This window comes from Buceros rhinoceros, unplaced genomic scaffold (genome assembly GCF_000710305.1).
Source record: "Buceros rhinoceros silvestris isolate BGI_N320 unplaced genomic scaffold, ASM71030v1 scaffold9880, whole genome shotgun sequence".
NCBI lineage: Eukaryota > Metazoa > Chordata > Aves > Bucerotiformes > Bucerotidae > Buceros > Buceros rhinoceros.
The window spans coordinates 2,031-19,412 of NW_010387870.1; the positions used below are offsets into that span (position 1 = coordinate 2,031).

The 17,382-nt window shown below is 41.1% G+C and overlaps 1 protein-coding gene across 1 annotated transcript; it reads right to left on the bottom strand.

The window, feature by feature from the left end:
* Positions 1-4,628: 4,628 nt before the first annotated feature.
* Positions 4,629-17,265, bottom strand: CCDC77 (coiled-coil domain containing 77). The gene is made up of 11 exons (XM_010137795.1): positions 17,219-17,265; positions 15,618-15,834; positions 14,351-14,493; positions 12,044-12,140; positions 10,671-10,737; positions 9,808-9,902; positions 8,374-8,522; positions 7,778-8,021; positions 6,782-6,907; positions 6,544-6,696; positions 4,629-4,775 (listed from the first exon to the last, which is right to left on the bottom strand). Exons 1-11 carry the CDS (start codon positions 17,263-17,265, stop codon positions 4,629-4,631), a joined length of 1,485 nt encoding a protein of 494 aa, XP_010136097.1.
* Positions 17,266-17,382: the final 117 nt, after the last annotated feature.

Below are 17,382 nucleotides of genomic sequence, written 5' to 3' on the forward strand. Positions count from 1 at the left end.
TCTTCCTGACCTCAGTCATGCTCTGAAGCACAAACAATGACTTCATCTCGACATTCATCATCAAAACGGCTCAAAGGCAGAAGTGTTTCCAAGAGGAAAAGGCTGTCTCTTAAGACACAGTTCCCCATTATTTCCCTTTCTAGCTCCTCAGGAACAGTCTGGGCTCTAAGAGCCCTTACTGGTGGAGCTATCCCAGGAAAGTCCCTGTCAATGCTGCATCTCAGTAAGGGAATCAATCAGTGGGTTCCCGCAATTTACAAACTATTATCAAAAGGACCTCCTTGCCCAGGTGAGTTGTGCTCATGCAGTGGGGTTTGCTAACAGTTACATTAACCAGCAATGCAGTTCTTACCAGGACAGTTATGCTGCCAACAGTTGTATGAACTGGCCTGAGCCAGCATTTGTCACTTCCTCTCACTTTCACTGTTCACATGGGTATGCTCCCTCAGTTCTGACTTTGACTGACAGCAGCATGGCCACACCATGGCTCCCCTACAACTTACCTGTCTGGGTGGAAAGCTTCCTTCATGATTCCGTCTTTTCATTGCTAACTCTTTTCATAGATCTCAAGCTGTCATTTTATCTCAAGATATCTCCAGATAAAATGACATAGAATTGGCTGCCCTTCCCTTTCAGGACACATTTTCACATGAACTTCATCAGTACCTCTAGGAGCATCTCCTTACTGCAGGTCCTGCCCCACAAATCGGCCGAATCGCACTCTGTGCATCAGAACAATCTCTCAATATCTAGGGCATACACTAGTACTTCCAGAAAAAAGTTTCCGTATAATTTAAGCTAAGAACTTTCAAAAGACTTTTCAGGGTTTAGACATTTGCCGTAATGAAAGATACATCTACATATTTGATCATTTTGAAATCCATGTTTTCACATGACTGAAGTCTTGCCCAAATCTTCTCCGTCTCCTGTCTTAAAAGTACCAGACTGTGCTCATCATATTCCTGTTTTAAGAAGCTCAAAGATGTGCCACAGTCATTTCGTCTGGGACAGTACAGAACACAAACCTGAGCAGCTCTCCCTGTGACAGCATCAAGCAGACTTCTATCCACCCAAGTTAGCGCTGAAGAGGAAACAATCTGTTTTAATGGACAGTTAAGAAGTGACTCTATACCAAGTAAATGTTTACAGTGAAAGAAAGGCAACTTGATCTCTGAATCAATACAGGAGAATCCAGCACATCCTCAACTTGCTTCACCAGGGTAAATCCAGAGCTTTTATTCAAACGAAATCCATTTCAACAATTAAACCCTTCACGCCTGCAGAGGTGTGAATCGTTGTCTTGCTTTAACATTGAAACCCTGTTATGTTGAAAGCCTCTCTGGGTTTTCTGAATAAAAACAAATAATCCACATTTATACATTTGTACTCTGTCCACAGTCCAACAGCATCACGATTCTTAAAACATCTAGTCATTCTCAGTGAACAGCCAACCCCACCGAGCACTCTGTTTATAAACACCTATTTTTGGAGCTTACTTGAAGGGCAGCCACTAACTCATATTCAAAAATGCCCTTTCTCCAAACAGTTCATTTGGTACTAAATGGGAAATACCAGAAGTCCACCCAACTCTTCTCAAATACATCAGGTGTAGCAGAAATGTCTTTTAATAGTGGGTTAAATTCCAGTTACCTTGTTTCAGATGGAAAGTCCTAAACTTTTGTTGCAACATGAGAATTAAACTTTGTTCTCTGTGCCTAAGCCCTATGAATTAGGCATGTACTCTTTCCTTAACTAAATAAGGCTACACAACAATAAACTTTTCCTCTACTGCTCATTCTTCTCCTATTTATGCAAGAAACATTCTAGTATCTTGGCTCACAATAAGAATATTTGTCCAGCTCTAGCCTTTAATCCTCTGTAGAACAGTCTCCGTATTCCTAGAATCAGCTGTTTTGGAGATCTTTCAAGTTCTGCGCTCCTTTGTACATAACCTGGCGTTTAGTTGTATTGAAATGATACAAGTCACATATTACTAACTTAAAACAGCAAAAAAAGCTAATTAGTCTTTGGAGTAAATGCCAAAAATTGTTTTCTACCCAAAAACTGTGGATGAAAATTGACCAATACAGGTCTTGGAACCTTTCCCAGGAAACCCTTTTGAAAATGCCAAAAATTCTTTACTGACATCTCAAAGGGTAGTTGTCAGTGGTAGAAAGCACTCGGCTTTTTAAAGCAGTTTTTGGCTTGAAGGTCCACATTTGTTTTGGCAACATAAAGCAACATTTCACAGAATCACATGATGTCAGACAGAAAGAACATGTACAATACTTCGCAATTCCTGCCCTTGGACAAATATTAAAGCTTCCAGATAAAGCGGATTTACAGATCAACACTACCATAATTTCCCCAGCTCCTCAAACAGGAAAGGTTCACAGCCTGGTTACAAATTAAGTTCAAGCTGCACTTTGATTTTGATATACCAACAGATATATTAAAAATGTTTGTCATTTTATTCTGTTCAGTCTTTCAAGTAATAAGGAACACAGGTAGGAAGACAGAAAATGAAACATTTACACCTTCTTCCCCCAATGCTTCCTCCCAATCTCACAAACCTGAATGTCAAAGCCTAGGGTCTTTAGCCAGACATGCTTCATGGCTTTCAAGTGAGGAAAATGTAATTTCATAGGTAATTCTTTAACTTGGAAGAGTTGAAAATAAGCATAAACCCATGTATTTGTATTTTTGCTAGCTTCCCATCAGGTGAATCTAAGTAGATGGATCCTGCTGAGTAAGCGGATAATACTTCATTACAGAGCAATTTTCAGAAGCAGCCTTCTAGGACCTGTCATAACTTTGATATTTTGTCTTCAAAACAGCAGCATGTTATTCCACATACAAACTTACTTCAATTAGCTAGACTTGTCTGAGAAAGTACTAGTCAACTAAGAAAGAGTGAGACTAAATGAGGGATAGCATTACAACCTTCCTCAACTGTTCACGCAGCATTGGCACCCAAGTTGTTAATGAATCAGTTTCTGAGCAGTTCAGCATTTTCAGCTAAACTGAACAGTGCAACATATTTTAAAACAGCCTCTTGTAAGTTGTAGTAGTTGAGCACCTAGGTACAGACTGACAGCCACCCACACTAGTCTGTGATGAATTTGACCTCAAGAACAGATACAAAATAAAAGCCACAGTACAGGACCATAGGGTACAGCAAGTTTGTCACAAAAGAACACACAATTGAAGCATGCCTTGACTTCTTCATATTGACTCCCACATTGCTTTAGCTGGTGTTTTTGTAACACCAATTTTTTCTCCAAATCCTGACAGCACTAAAACATCTTTTGCGTTATCTCCCTCTCCCAAACACTGAATGAGGATCTCCATGGCCACCAGCATGTCCAAAAGAAACTGCCTGCTGTCATGAAGTTCTTTAAGTGCTGGTAGCCTACAGATGTATACTTCAGAAAGATATTGTTCCACTTCTGTCACATTTAACAAGGTAGGAAAGGTACAGTAGGAAACAAAGGTACTGAAATCCCTTTTTCAACAACTGCTCTCAGTCTACAAGGTGGACAAAATTTGCTGATGCTACAGCAAAAGCATGAATACCCACAATTATAAAGTGGGCTGAAGCCATGTTGGAAGTGTTTTCATGATTTCATCTGTTTTCTAGAACTGTGATGTCCTGATGTCTGGTATGAAGATAATCATCACATAGCTAGAGTTACATTTATCATGTAGCAACCAGACACCTGCTCTTCCATCCTAAATTTCAGTTACAGTTCAATAGCAACAACTGCTATAGCAAAAGTTGACCATGATTTGTTGGTCCATAACGATGATATTGTTTAAAGCTACAAAGATAGATAACATGGACGACACTAGATGCCTTTTATTATAGGCTTCCTCTATGTGTTACAATAAACTGGAAGGAAGGAGATGAGAAGATGACGCACAATAGTGCACTATTTCTCCTCTACATTCAAAACAAGCCTAGATATTGTTGGTTCCTGCAGGTAAGTTCTATAACAGGTTATCTTTCTCTACCATATTAAATCAGGCAGGTTTGTCCCAATTAGTTTAGAACCAAGCAAAGGGAAGCCATTTTAAAATAGTTATACTGAGTAGGGGAGAGTCAGATGCAATACACTTTAGTATGTACTTTACAGATGGTCTTTTCCAAAGAATTTCCAGTTACATCCTAAAGTTCCTAAGTACCAAAACAGTAATCATTTAAACCATTTTAAAAGCTGCTTCTCACATAGGAAAATGTCAGTCAAGCAATCCTTCCATGACCATTAATTTCATTATAATCATGTATGTGGTTTATAATACGTTCCAAATAAAGGTAAAGGCGAGTATACACCAATACCCTACCACAGATTTAAAGGTAAGATGAAGTCATAGGCATATTCCTGATTTATCAGTCATCATGTGCTTTCTATATTGGGCTTATCAGGTACCATCTTTCAGCTGAAACAGCAATATAATCTGGCATGTTAGAAATGGCTCATGTACAATGTCATAACATTAACTGCAGGTTTCCTCAAGCCTTCTGACACTGGATGCCAGGAAACAGACAGGAGCTGCTCTCACTTGTGACTACTGCGGCCTAGCGATGTCCCATTCCTAAAACTAGGATGCCTGCCCATACCCCAGCTTCAGCAGACCCGTAGCTCATTCTCTAAACCATAGATTTTTGCTTTTAAGTTTTTTAGTTCTCCTTGAATTTTACGGGTTAGTCTGTTTCCTTGACGGATTTCATGTAGAATTGCAAGATCCTGGTCTGGTCCAATATTCAGAGTCACCTAAAGAGGAAAACAAAAATAGATTAAGAAAATCAAAGGTGTACAGAATACAATTTAGACAGTATTACGAGCAGCATATGAGGGAAAGAACTCTAAAGGACTCTCTTTGTAGCTAGTAAAGAGGATGATTAATTTGATATGACAGGGCTAATACATATCACCATTAGAAAAAAAAAAGGTGCTCCAGAACCAAACCCAAAGCATTCATACATTACGACAAGAAATCTGGATAGAATATAAACAAGTTTACCCACAACCTGTTGTCTCCTTTCTAATTCCTGTATTTAGAGACCCACAAAAACAGGTAAGTTAAATATTTATCAACTAACTTTAATCTAGTTCTGTGTACCTCACCTGATATGAAGAGATTTTGTCATCTTTTGCTACTAGAACTAGAGATGATTTAACTACTGTGGCCTACCTGCTGCTTTCTGAACTGCCTACAACACAAGAGCAGTACAAGTACAATGCCTAGTCTCAGGCCATGCCATGTGGCTCATAGGGAGCTGAACAAAGGCTGCTGGATAATCAGAATTCCTGATGGCAAGCTAACCAGGGCTGTCATTTCCTGTCACGCTGGAACTAGATAGTGTGCCAGCCCAGTCACTTTCAAAGGCAGAACAGCACAGCCTTGGAAGCTGCTCTCAAAGCTTTCTTTTCTCTCGACCCCTTAGGGTGTCTCATTGCCATCATGTAGTTCTTGGTCAAAGACTTTAACATGCAAATCAGGAAATTTAGTTATCTGTAGTCATTTTTGACCCCAAGTGATGAAAAGGATTTAAAGATCACTCTGGAGACTTATAGCAAGTATTTTGTTCCTCTGCCCTCTTGTGGTTAAAAGTGTTAAATTAAGAATACAATTAAAAGCACACCCACAGTTACAAAACATACAGGTCTGTAGTAAAGGTATTATAAGCTGTTTTTTCCCCCATTCACATACGCTGTCTAGCCCTTAAAGAATAAAGTTGTAAAACCCACAGTGTAACACACACACAAAAATTAAGCCTTTAGTGAAGACAAACTCATTGGTCTAAGACACAGAACTACATGCCAAAACTACAGAGAACAACAGAATCAGTGGCACTGCCAGACTCCTGAAAGAGTCACCTGGACAAAGGCTATGCCTAGATCACTCCATCCTCTCAAGCATATGTCAGCTAAACATCTCATCCTAATCTCCAAGCAACACCAAGGCTGTGGCTTCTCTTCTAAGCTGTTCTGATGTTCGTCTACACATCTGGAAGCTACGACAGTGTATACAGCTTCCGCTCCCAGCCGTTGTTTCTACAGTGGTTTTTGTAGTGTTACATATGAGATAATGGGAGGAATAAATAGAATATTCACAATACTTAGGACAATGATCTCCCTCTTACAGGAATAAAACCAAACACTAAGGGGCCCCCCCAAAAGAAATCCTATCAGCATTTTCTTTGCAGGATATACTTCTGAAACAAACTACTTTACTGCCTTGCAATTTTGAGATGGCTAAGTGAGCCACAGCTATCAGATAAGAACTTTCAGAGTTACAACAAAAATACACAGATAATGTGTATTCCTGGCAAGCTTGATGTCTGACTGATTAACAAAGGCAAATCATTTTTGCTTCATAAAATATGTAAGAGGACAAGTGTTTTCAAATATTAATATCTAAAGAAGCACTTAGGAAAGAAATTATTTCCTTAACTCTAGGGATATACTGCATTTAAATACTGAGAGTGCACCTCTATAATGTAAGCCCATAATAGCCTCAGAAACGTTTAGCTATTACCTTAAAAAGCTGTTTCTCTACATCTTTCAGCTTCTGCTGAAGCTGTTTAATGTCATTCTTGAAGCCTTCCACTTCCATATTACGACGTTTTTCCAAGGCCTCATATCGCTGAGTCATCAGCTTCAGGCGCTTCCCCATCTTTTCTGAGCGTTCCTACAGAGATGAAAACTCAATGGGCTGTACACAACAGAGACTGAAAGATCATCACATAGCAAGCAGATGATTACAGACTAATTACCTTAAAGAGTTCTCTGCCAACATCTCCCTCCTCACGAATCCTAGCTAGCTCACCTTCCAGGGTGACACACTGCTCTCTATACATGTTTGATAGGTGCTGTTCCTGCATTAGCTGTTCTTGCAGTGACTAGGACATAAGAGGAACAGAAAGAATCAACTCAAAAGCCAGTACTCACAAAATTTCCCCTGCTCTTGAAAAGAAAATGTGATAGATTGACAATACGACACGCAAAGAAAAATTAACAGCTGGAGTTACGGCTAATGAAATAACAAGGTAAGGACAATCCATTTCCAAAACCTTTTAATTAGGTTATCAGTTCCGCATGACTGGTCGTCACCAGTTAAAGAACTCCTCTTTCCTTTAAAAATATTCAACTAACATTGTCATTCCCCTTTTCACAGCTGCATGCCCAGTATTGCATTTCAGAATCATCTGCATTCAGCAGCAGATGAAAACAATTCCCTACGGCCTGCTTTCTTTCCAATTCTTTACTGCCTTCAGATCTCCCAGCTTCTCAATGGAGATATACTATAAGTGGAAGAAAAATGCTGACTACTGTGGAGGAGCGGGGGGACATTAGTTGAAAGAACTTACTCTCCCCCCACAGCAGCAAGGAAGATAGAGACTGCAGTATAGTCTGAGAGCATTTGCTCTGAAAGACAGGCATGTGCAACAAGTAGGTTAAGAACTGTGGGCCCACATGCGACATGGCTTGCAGAAGCAGGCATTTGTTTTGGACACAAAAAACCTGACAGTGAAGTGCCTCCATAAATCCCAACTATACATTTTATCTGAAATTTGCAAGCAATGCTGGTTTTGAGGCAGAAGGGTTTGGGTTTTTTTTCCCACATTAATGCCAATAGTAACACAACTTAGGGCAAGTCAGTACAGCTTTGAAACAGCTGCTAGCTACTGTCTGTCTTGACGAAACCCAGATGTTTGCAATTTTCTAGTCAAAAACTGTTAAAGAGCCTCTACCTAGGACAAAAAAATTACCTTTATTTCTCTACTGTGGAGTTTCTGAGCTCCATCATCTGCTTGAAGCATCTTCTTGGCATGTCTCTGCTTCTTCTCTCTTCCTGGCTCTCTGCTGCTCACAAGCTGATCCAGATGTTTGTCAAGTTTCCTCAACAGGCTGTCCTTCTCTGCCATCCATGCCTTCTCATTGGCTCGAGCATCAAACTTGAGCTGCAGAAAGTCACGGGTACTCTCATATAAGAGATTCTGGGTCTTATGCAGTCTGTAAAAAGGGATCCCAGTGGAGTTAATTAACTTCTTTCCTAGTTCCTACCTTAACATCTTCAGGCATCATGACAAGCTGGAAGAAGCATGGAAGAAAAAGATAGGTGCTTTCCTAATGACTTTAGCTCTTCTCATCTAATGAAAGCAGAAATATTCTTTCAAAGTGAAATATGATTTTTAATATGTAGAGTACTCCATTCATCATCTTCCACACACACTACCAAACAGATGGCTACATAATCTGCTTTTCTGCTTGCTGCAGGAAACAACATACTGAAAGACAAATTATTTCTACAGTTACCCTCTCTTCTCATTTCATGACTACATCACACTCATTCTCTAACACTCACTTATCCATTATTGTTTTGATCTTGTCCTGGTCCCTCTGATGCTGAACCTGGACTTCCTCCATGTGAATCCGCCTGTCCTCTAGTAGTGCCTCAACCTGCTCCTTGGATAATCGTGTCTGTTCTTCTAGCTGAGCTTGCAGGGCCTCCACCTGAATAAGCAAAGACAGACATTTCTGAATAAGACATCACAGCAGCTCTGCTCCTGTCCTTGCAAGTCTTTTAAATACCAAGAAAATTTAAAGACTCTACCCAATAATACCTTTGAGAGTTCTAATTTCTCAAAATTTTATTTTTGTTTTAATGCTAAGTATTTCAAACAACTGAAGCACTGTAAGGAAAAAATCATGCTATAGGCAAGACAGGCATATTATAAGCAGCAACGATAGACTGAAGATATTGAAAAGATTTAAATGGTACACAGGATGTGACAAATCCTGTGTAATATGTAGAGACACTTCTGTCCCTACGTTCCCATCTTCTATCATGAAATGGTGATATAAAAATACCTAAATTATAGGAAGGCAGCAAGTCCATGTATCTTGAACAAAATAAATTACTCAACCAGAATGAATTACTAAATGTAAGCAAGATAATGAGTGAACGAGAGGGATTCAAAGAACCTTGATTTAGGGCATACAGTCAGGGAGACAAATCGGAACAAGTCAGTGAAACGTGTTCACCTGGCTGATGTGTAAGAAACTCTCTGAAAAAACTTGGCCTGTATTTAGACCATTTATTATTATGACAATTTTGCACAAGGTTCTAGCTCCAGAATAAATGTTGTTAGACAGCTAACTGGCCACTAGGTCAGTCATCACTACCCTTGAACAAAAACAAACAAATCTATCTTCTGTATAAGTTTGCGCTCTAATTCCCTTTTTTTGGCTCATCTTCCTCCTGCTTTACACGTTGCTTCTGGTATCCTCCCCAATTCATGATTCTGTACTTTTTCATTCTGCCATGCTATGTACACCTCATCTTTCACTGAAGTCTAGCAAAGGGAACATTTCATTGTACTAGTGCACCTTGTCGGGGCTGCCTAATGCTTCGTGACACATTGCTTTTGTAAGGCTTTCATAAAATACCCAACCCTGCGATCTTCTGTGGGTTTAATGTACATTCATAGTCACACTCAAATTCTGCGAGGTAACATCAGTTACACACTCTACATTTACAGGCAACACATTCCAGCTGACATTAGTGGAATACCTGGTTAGGTAAAGCTCCCAGAATCAGACACAAGTTCTTAATCCAAGCCTGAATTCATTGCAAAGAAACAGCTAAGTAAACTGATAGAAAGAGGGAATCCATAGTAAGATGTGGAGAGAGATAAAACTGTCATATCTGCATCTAATCTAAGCAGACATCAAATTTGTCTATCATAATTTTCTGGAGAGATAGGAATTATGTCTATTGGTTTGCAAATGTTTTTACCTGAAGTAGAAGTGTTTGATTATTTCTCTGGTATCTCTCAGGACTTTCTGGTTTCTCTACTTCTACTGCTGGTTTTGAAGTGCTCCTCTTCATGCCTATTGCAGAAATTTAACAGAAGTAGAAAAAGGTTTTCCAACATGCCCGCAGTACCTTTCCAGGCATGAAATATTGTATGTTCTGGTAGGCCTAAAAGAACAGGAAAAAGCTTGCCACTGCTGCAGTCACAAGGACTTTGAGGAGGGCTAGCTGGAAGAGAAGAGTTTTGGAACTCATGGTGACCACATACCTTTATCCCACAGTATCACACCACAGTATTTACACAACCTGCTAATGTTCTTGACATATATATACAGAAAGCAAGCTTAACAAATTTTCTTAAATAAATGATGAATAGGCAGATGACACAGCCGCACAAGCATCAAGCCTTGAATGAGTATTGAGCTTGTTAGCTAATGTCAATCAATTTGGCAGAGGCAGTTCTTTTAAAAGACAGAATCAGTAAGTAGGCATACAGACCCACACTACTGTCTACGCTAAAGGCAGGCAGAACCCCACACCTTGGAATGGCTGCGGCTAAGGGTGCCTGTCCAGTTGATACTTGGATAGTTCCATGGTCATACCAGCATCTTCCTTAGCTGAGCAGATCACGGACACAAGAGCCATCTCAGGTTATTTTAAAAGATTTTGAAGGGAAGCCAAGAGTACTGCACATATATGTATGTATGCATGGCTACACTGAAGGAACTTAATAGGAGTATACCAAAATATTTGCATCAAGGAATTACTTTGGTATACCAGACAAAAAACACACGAAGAAAGAAGCATCAGAAGCTGAGCTGCTGTGAATCAGCTTGGTGTGGTACCTGTTCTGGATGCATCACTTCTTTCATGTGACTCTCTGGATTTAGCTGGCCTTTGCAGAACAGTAACCTACAGAAACAAGATTAGATATCTGCGCTGAACATCTGACTTCTCCAAAGTTGCAGTGATCAAGAACAAATATTAAAGAATAAAACGAGATATCCAAAAGAACAGCATTACCTGACTTCTACCACAAGACAAGGAAGACATTCATAAGTGTAATGCCTGTGTGGAAAAGTTTCCTTTATTATGGCTGAGTTTTGACATTTCTGCCTTTATTATTTTTCACTGAAACAACTGGAAAGTAATCCTGCCTTTGCTGGCTTCATTAGGGTGAAAATCAGCACCCTCGGCAGGAAAAGAAAAGTTTTGGGGACAGAGAGAAGAGGAAGGTGAAGATGAAGATTATGTTATTTCCTTCTTTCATACTCCTTGTCTTAGCAAGACAGAGAAACACGAAGCTTGATTTATCAGCACATTCAGCCAAGCTACAAGCCTGGCATAAAACCCAACCGATAAAACTACTGAAACAACTCAACTGTTGAACCGAAACCCACTTCATGAAAACATGAGGCCATGAGCAGGTTATAACCCAGCACTTATCTTGAGGTCAATGCTATATAATAGGTCCAATTTTAGAGCTACACTATGTCAGGGAATTTTAAAGCTTCAGCGAGTCTTTTGAACTGCTTGAGCAGTGCAGAGCAACCACAAACAATGCAGCATATTTCATCCTTTTTCTACACCTTATTCCAAGATAAATCCTATATTCCATCATAGTCTCTCTGTGACTGAATCATTCATGATTCATTACTTTAAGTACATTCAACTACACTGCACTTCATATGCACTGCTGTTGAATCAATTTGACTTTATTTCTGAAATACATGATACAATATTGCCTAGAGAGCACGGCTCTTTCTGCCCAGGAAACTGCTGCAGCCACCTCAACACTGCTTGGTTCTTGACCAAGGTTCTAAGAGGTAGTAGGCACTTTGAAATAGCTGATCTTCAAACACCACACCTGGTCATTTTCTGTACTTCCTTCCTCCCCTTCCCCCACCTTCTTTGTGGTGTCCTCTCCAACTTCCCAATGACCATTAGCCAGAGGGCTTCAGACTCCTATCTGACATTGATGAGTCTGATCTGGAAATGTTTTCAAGGTAGAAGGGGACTGATGCTAAGAGGACCTACAGCCAGCGTTCTTGTTCCTATTTATCTGTCAGCAGCTATGATGTTGCTACAGATCCCTCCTGCTTTGGGCTCATTTAGCAACTTCTGATTTGTAGGGCAGATCTGGTCTGTGGTCAGCCTCTGGGGTACAGAACTTCATGGCACGATCAAAAGCAGGGCTCTACAGAGAAATGGAACTTGCCTTATGTGGAGGCTCTTTGTGAAAATATGTAACTTCTCCTTTGTCCATTCCCACTAAAGCCAGGAGATACTGAATTTTTTTCCTATCCTCCAATTCCCTGAAATTCAAACAAAGTGGTTAGCATATTGCTGTTTTCAAGTACATCAACACACTGTCCTTCTAGTTTATTTGTTAATGTTTACAAGTTTTCCAAATTGTTGCAGTTCTAGAGCTTTAAAAATAAACTCCCAAAGACATTACTGATGTTGCAATATAATAAGAACACCACCAACTCCACTGGCACTGGGGAGCATTCATCTCTTCAAACAGGACAACACTATATAGGCTGATAAAGCAATAGCACATGGTGGTAAAGAACTTGCATTCCAGAGTTACAGACTATCTAAAATCCTTACAGATAGCTCATTCAACAGATTCTAAGTGCCCATTGTTTTTAAAGCAAACTACATTAAGAGCTCTTTCAGACTTTTTGTCATACTCTTCAGAAGTGCCAAAGCACACCAATACATGCTTTGACTTAAGTTCTTAATATCAAGTTTTCTGTTTAATTTTTATCACCCACAGATGTTCTGAAGAAGGTTGGGAACTCCTTTGCCACTGACAGTTAGTCTGGCACAGGAAGTTATATTCGAGTTTGCCATTAAAAAGGAACAGCTGTCAACACAATCTCAGAGTGAGGCGAAACTATTTGCTTTGATCTGTATTTTCTGTTTGAGCTGAAGTGTTTCTAGGACTGAGGGAGGAAGTTTTGCTAGGCAGTTGCAAGGTCTGTGTACTGGGATGGTGTGGAAAGGTTTTGGTAGTGGCAGTAGTACAGGGGTGGCTTCTGTGAGAAGATGCCAGAAGCTTCCCTTATGTGCAAGACAGCCAGCACCAGCTGGCTCAAAGACAGACACGCTGCTGGCCAAGACCATCAGCAGGAGTGGCAACGCCTTCATAATAACATATTTAAGAAGGGGGGAAAAAAAACTGCACAGGAGCAGCTGGAGGAAAGGCGTGAGAATGTGAGACACCAACAGACACTCTGCAGACACCCAGGTCAGTGAAGAAGGAGGGGGAAGAAGTACCCCAGGTGCCAGAGCAGAGACTCCCCTGCAGCCCATGGTGAAGACCACGGTGAGGCAAGCTGTCCCCCTGCAGCGCATGGAGGTTAATGGTGAAGCAAATACCCACCTGCAGCCCAGGGAGGACCCCAAGCAGAGCAGATGGATGTGCTCAAAGGAGGCTGTGACCCCATGGGAAGCCTGCACTGGAGCAGCCTCTTGGCAGGAACTGTGGACCCACAAAGAGAGGAGCTCTTGCTGGAGCAAGTTTGCTGACAGGGCTTTTGACCCCACAGGGAGTGCACGCTGGAGAAATCTGAAAGACTCCCCATGGGAAGCCCGCACTGGAGCAGCCTCTTGGCAGGAACTGTGGACCCACAAAGAGAGGAGCTCTTGCTGGAGCAAGTTTGCTGACAGGGCTTTTGACCCCACAGGGAGTGCACGCTGGAGAAATCTGAAAGACTGTACCCCATGGACTGGACCCATACTGGAGAAGTTTGTGAAGAACTGCAGCAGAAGGAAGGACCCGTGTTGGACAAGTTCACGTAGGACTGGCGCACATGGGAGGGATCCCATGCTGAAGTAGGGGAGGAGAGCATGGAGGGAGGAAGGAGTGGCAGAGATAATGTGATAAGCTGACTATAATACCCATTCCCCATCCCCTGTGCTAGTCAGGAGAAGGAGGTAGAAAATTTGTGAGTGAAGTTTAGCCTGGGAAAACGGGAGTGATTGGGAAAAAGGGTTTTAATATTTTTATTTATCATTATCCTACTCTGATATGAGTGGTAATTAATTAATTTTCCCAAGTCGAGCCTGTTTTGTCTGTGATGGTAACGGGTGAGTGATCTCTCCCTGTCCTTATCCTGACCTAGGAGCTTTTCTGTCTTATTTCTTCTCCCCCTGTCCAGCTGAGGAGCGGAACTATAGAGCAGTATGGTCAGCACCTAGCCTCCAGCCAAGGTCAACCCACTACTGTCTGCTTAAATCAGAACCTCCACATTCAAACTGGCAACTCACAATTCAAATGTGAATCCAAGTTCAACTTCTACTCTCCCTTCTACTACTGGAATTGGAGAAATAAGAGAACCATATTTAGCAGCCCAACAGATTGCATTCCATCTCCAAACTGACACGATTTCATAGGAGCCCTCCCTGGGAAGTGTGGTATAATTGCCTTCTCTGAAGACTCCAGGTCTGGATGAGAAGTAAAACATAACACATGCAGCTGCTACCACCACCCAGCCCACCATCTAAGACAGCACACCTGATTTTCAGCCGGTCATTCTCCGAGTTAAGACGAAGGACATGCTCCCTCTCCTGGAAGAGGCAGACTTGCATATCACTCAAAGCCTTTTGCAACTCTGCAATCTCCTCTTCTCGCTGACATACTTCCCATTGCAATTTGTGCTAGGTAGAGAGAATGAAGTACTTTAAATGATACAGAGCATTCAAACTACTTGTGCTCTGAGCTTCTAACTAGTATAAAACAACTGCCAGTTCATGTGAATTATTTTATTCCCTTACAAAATTTGACCTAAGCTAGGGTCTCCAGTTTTCAGTGGTTACAATTCTGCACTGTCAGTCAAGAGTGGTACAGGGAGTCTGACATCAACAAAAACACAGCAAAGCCTCTGTAATAGCACTTACTCTTAAAATAAATTACTGAAGAATTAACATTAAGATACCTGTATGGTTTAGTAGTGAGAAATCTGACTAGTGACTAAATTTCATTAATGATTTTCCACGTGGTGGGGAAAACTAGTGAATCTTTCAGAAAATCATTCCCATAGGAGAGAAGGCACTATTTTGGAACTTGCCTCCCTTTTTCCCAGATGTTCAATTAAAGCAACTTGTATGCCACAGATTTCCTGAGGGCTTTCAGACTAGTTCAAGCATGGCCAGTACTTGAGAAGGCACCTCTATCACCTCAGAAGTGATCATTCTATTCCCATAGGGTCATTCACAATTACAAAGATGACTGCTAGACAGATGTATGCTGTGTGGTGTATCAGAACATTGAATGTTGCTCCTCCCAAAAGGCAAAAATTTTTAGGTTTTGGAGTTTCTTTTAAAATCACCACTTAATAGCCTATGATGGCCAAGCTCATGAACTCCATTGCTATAAATACAAATAACATCCGTATCTCCAAGCCCATTAAACTTGAACAAAAAAGCACTCATTTTTGACTGTAAGAAACAAGGGAAAGAAGTTGGTCAATATGGGAACTGAACATCTAAACTCAGCTTTTAATTAAAAAAAAAAACCAACACACCCAGAAACAAACAACCCACTGTGAAGATACCAAACCATAACAACTTTAGAAGACTATCCTATAGGCATGTTTCTGTTTGCTTTGTCAGAGGATAGTCAGATTTTACCATCAAATGTAAATGTACTTATTTCTTAACTCAGTTCTACCACACTACTGGTAAATCTTAAGACCACCTCTGTTGAGTTTTCAACTGAAGAAAAATATTTGGTTTGTGTAAAGATATGTTGTCTGTCACCATTCAAAAACTCTTTTCCTAACCTGCTCATCACACATTTCTTTGCATCTCTCCAGCCTTTTTACCAAATCCTCATGTTCCTCATCAAAGTCAGCAATCTTCTTGCGGTAGAATTCCAACAGCTCCCGGGAGGGACGGAGAAAGGCCAAGCGCTCACTGACTGAAGGGAGAGGAGTAAAATCCTCCTGACTTGGAGACTGAGAGCGAGCATATCTGGATGAGACATGGGGGGTTACCTGCCTGGAGAAAAACAGCTTCTAATGACATGCAAGCTTCAGACAATAAAATAAGCTTTCTAAAATAGTTAAAATTAGATTTTCAATTTTAATAGAGGTTCAGTTACAAACACAGATTAGCTTGTGTGCTCTGGGTATTAACAGGAGAGATCATAGCATTTAGAACCAAAAGCGCTGATGTATAACAGCTTGCAGGCTTACTGTACTGTGGAGATGTGGCTGACTGATGGAAAAGGGAAAAACAAAAGCGTTATGAAAGTAAAGTTTCATAGGTTACTTGGGAAGGGTGAACATGAAAGGGAGAAGAGGAAAGAAAAGGAGAGAACAAAGGGGACAAAAAGTCCATCATTGTGCAATTAGAAGTAGCAGCCATTATAAGATGAACAGAAAGACAATCTGTGACAGAATCACCATCTGATATCAAGATAAAACCTCTTTCTAAAGAAAGACTGTTGAATAAAGACAATAATATAAATCAGCTGACGCATCAGCCACCACAATTTCAGGTGTGGATCCAGGAATCTGCACGCTTTCCTTTCTGGTGTGCTTGATGTTCTTAGCCATACAGCTTGCCCACCCTTGACAGTGAAACAGAAGCTTCCAAGTTCTTGAATCTTATGTGAATGGACTAAATGGAAAACATGTCAATATTAGAAAAATCAAATCAAGACTATGTATGTGTAATTACGTATCAGATTTCTTTTAAGCAATGTTTATGCACTGAAACACTTATCTGCTCAAACAAGCACCAAGTTTGCAAATAAAGCTCCAGAGTGTACAAAATTCTCCAGTAAAGTTTTTTTTCTGTTATTTATGTTGATTCAACAAACTTCTTTTTTAAAGATACCATAAGTAACAGAATTAAAGCTAAGAAGCCTCTTTACTACAGATCTGCTTAAAAGCATAGTCCAGCACCTGGTTACGGAGCCAGCACCAGAACTCTGATCAGAAAGTGATCTGGCAGGTCACAGGAGGCACTAACAACCTTTATGGATCAGCTCACCAGTGCTGATCAGAACCCCCGTGTGCTACATCCATGAAAACATACCAAACTCCTTAACTTCTGGCACCGTAGGACAATATTAAATATGCAATAATGATTATTTTGTGTAGGATTTTTCACACCAGAAATGCCTTAAAGAACACACTCGGAACAATAAATTACAGCGACAGAAGAAAACAGGTAGCATAGGTAGGAGGAGAATACTTTATTAGTGCACAGCAGAAGTGGAAAGGCATAGGGATAAGGAAGCACGGCCAGTACGAGTGCGGACAAAACGGTGCCTTGCATTAAACCCGGCTACCGGACAGAACGGGAAGAACGCCGGGGCCGGAGCCCGCAGAGCGGTTTCGGCGCGGGGTGACTACGGAGGCAGCCCCCACACTACCTTCTGGAGCGAGGGGAGGTCCCCGGAGAGCGGTCCGTCGCGCTCATGGCTCCCCCGCGGAAGTGCCAGGCTTACCGCGGGTAGGGGACGGACGCTTCGAGCCGGAGCTCAGCTGGGCCGCCTGCCGCCCGGGTGCCCCGGGGAGGCTGGCGGCGGTGGGAGTG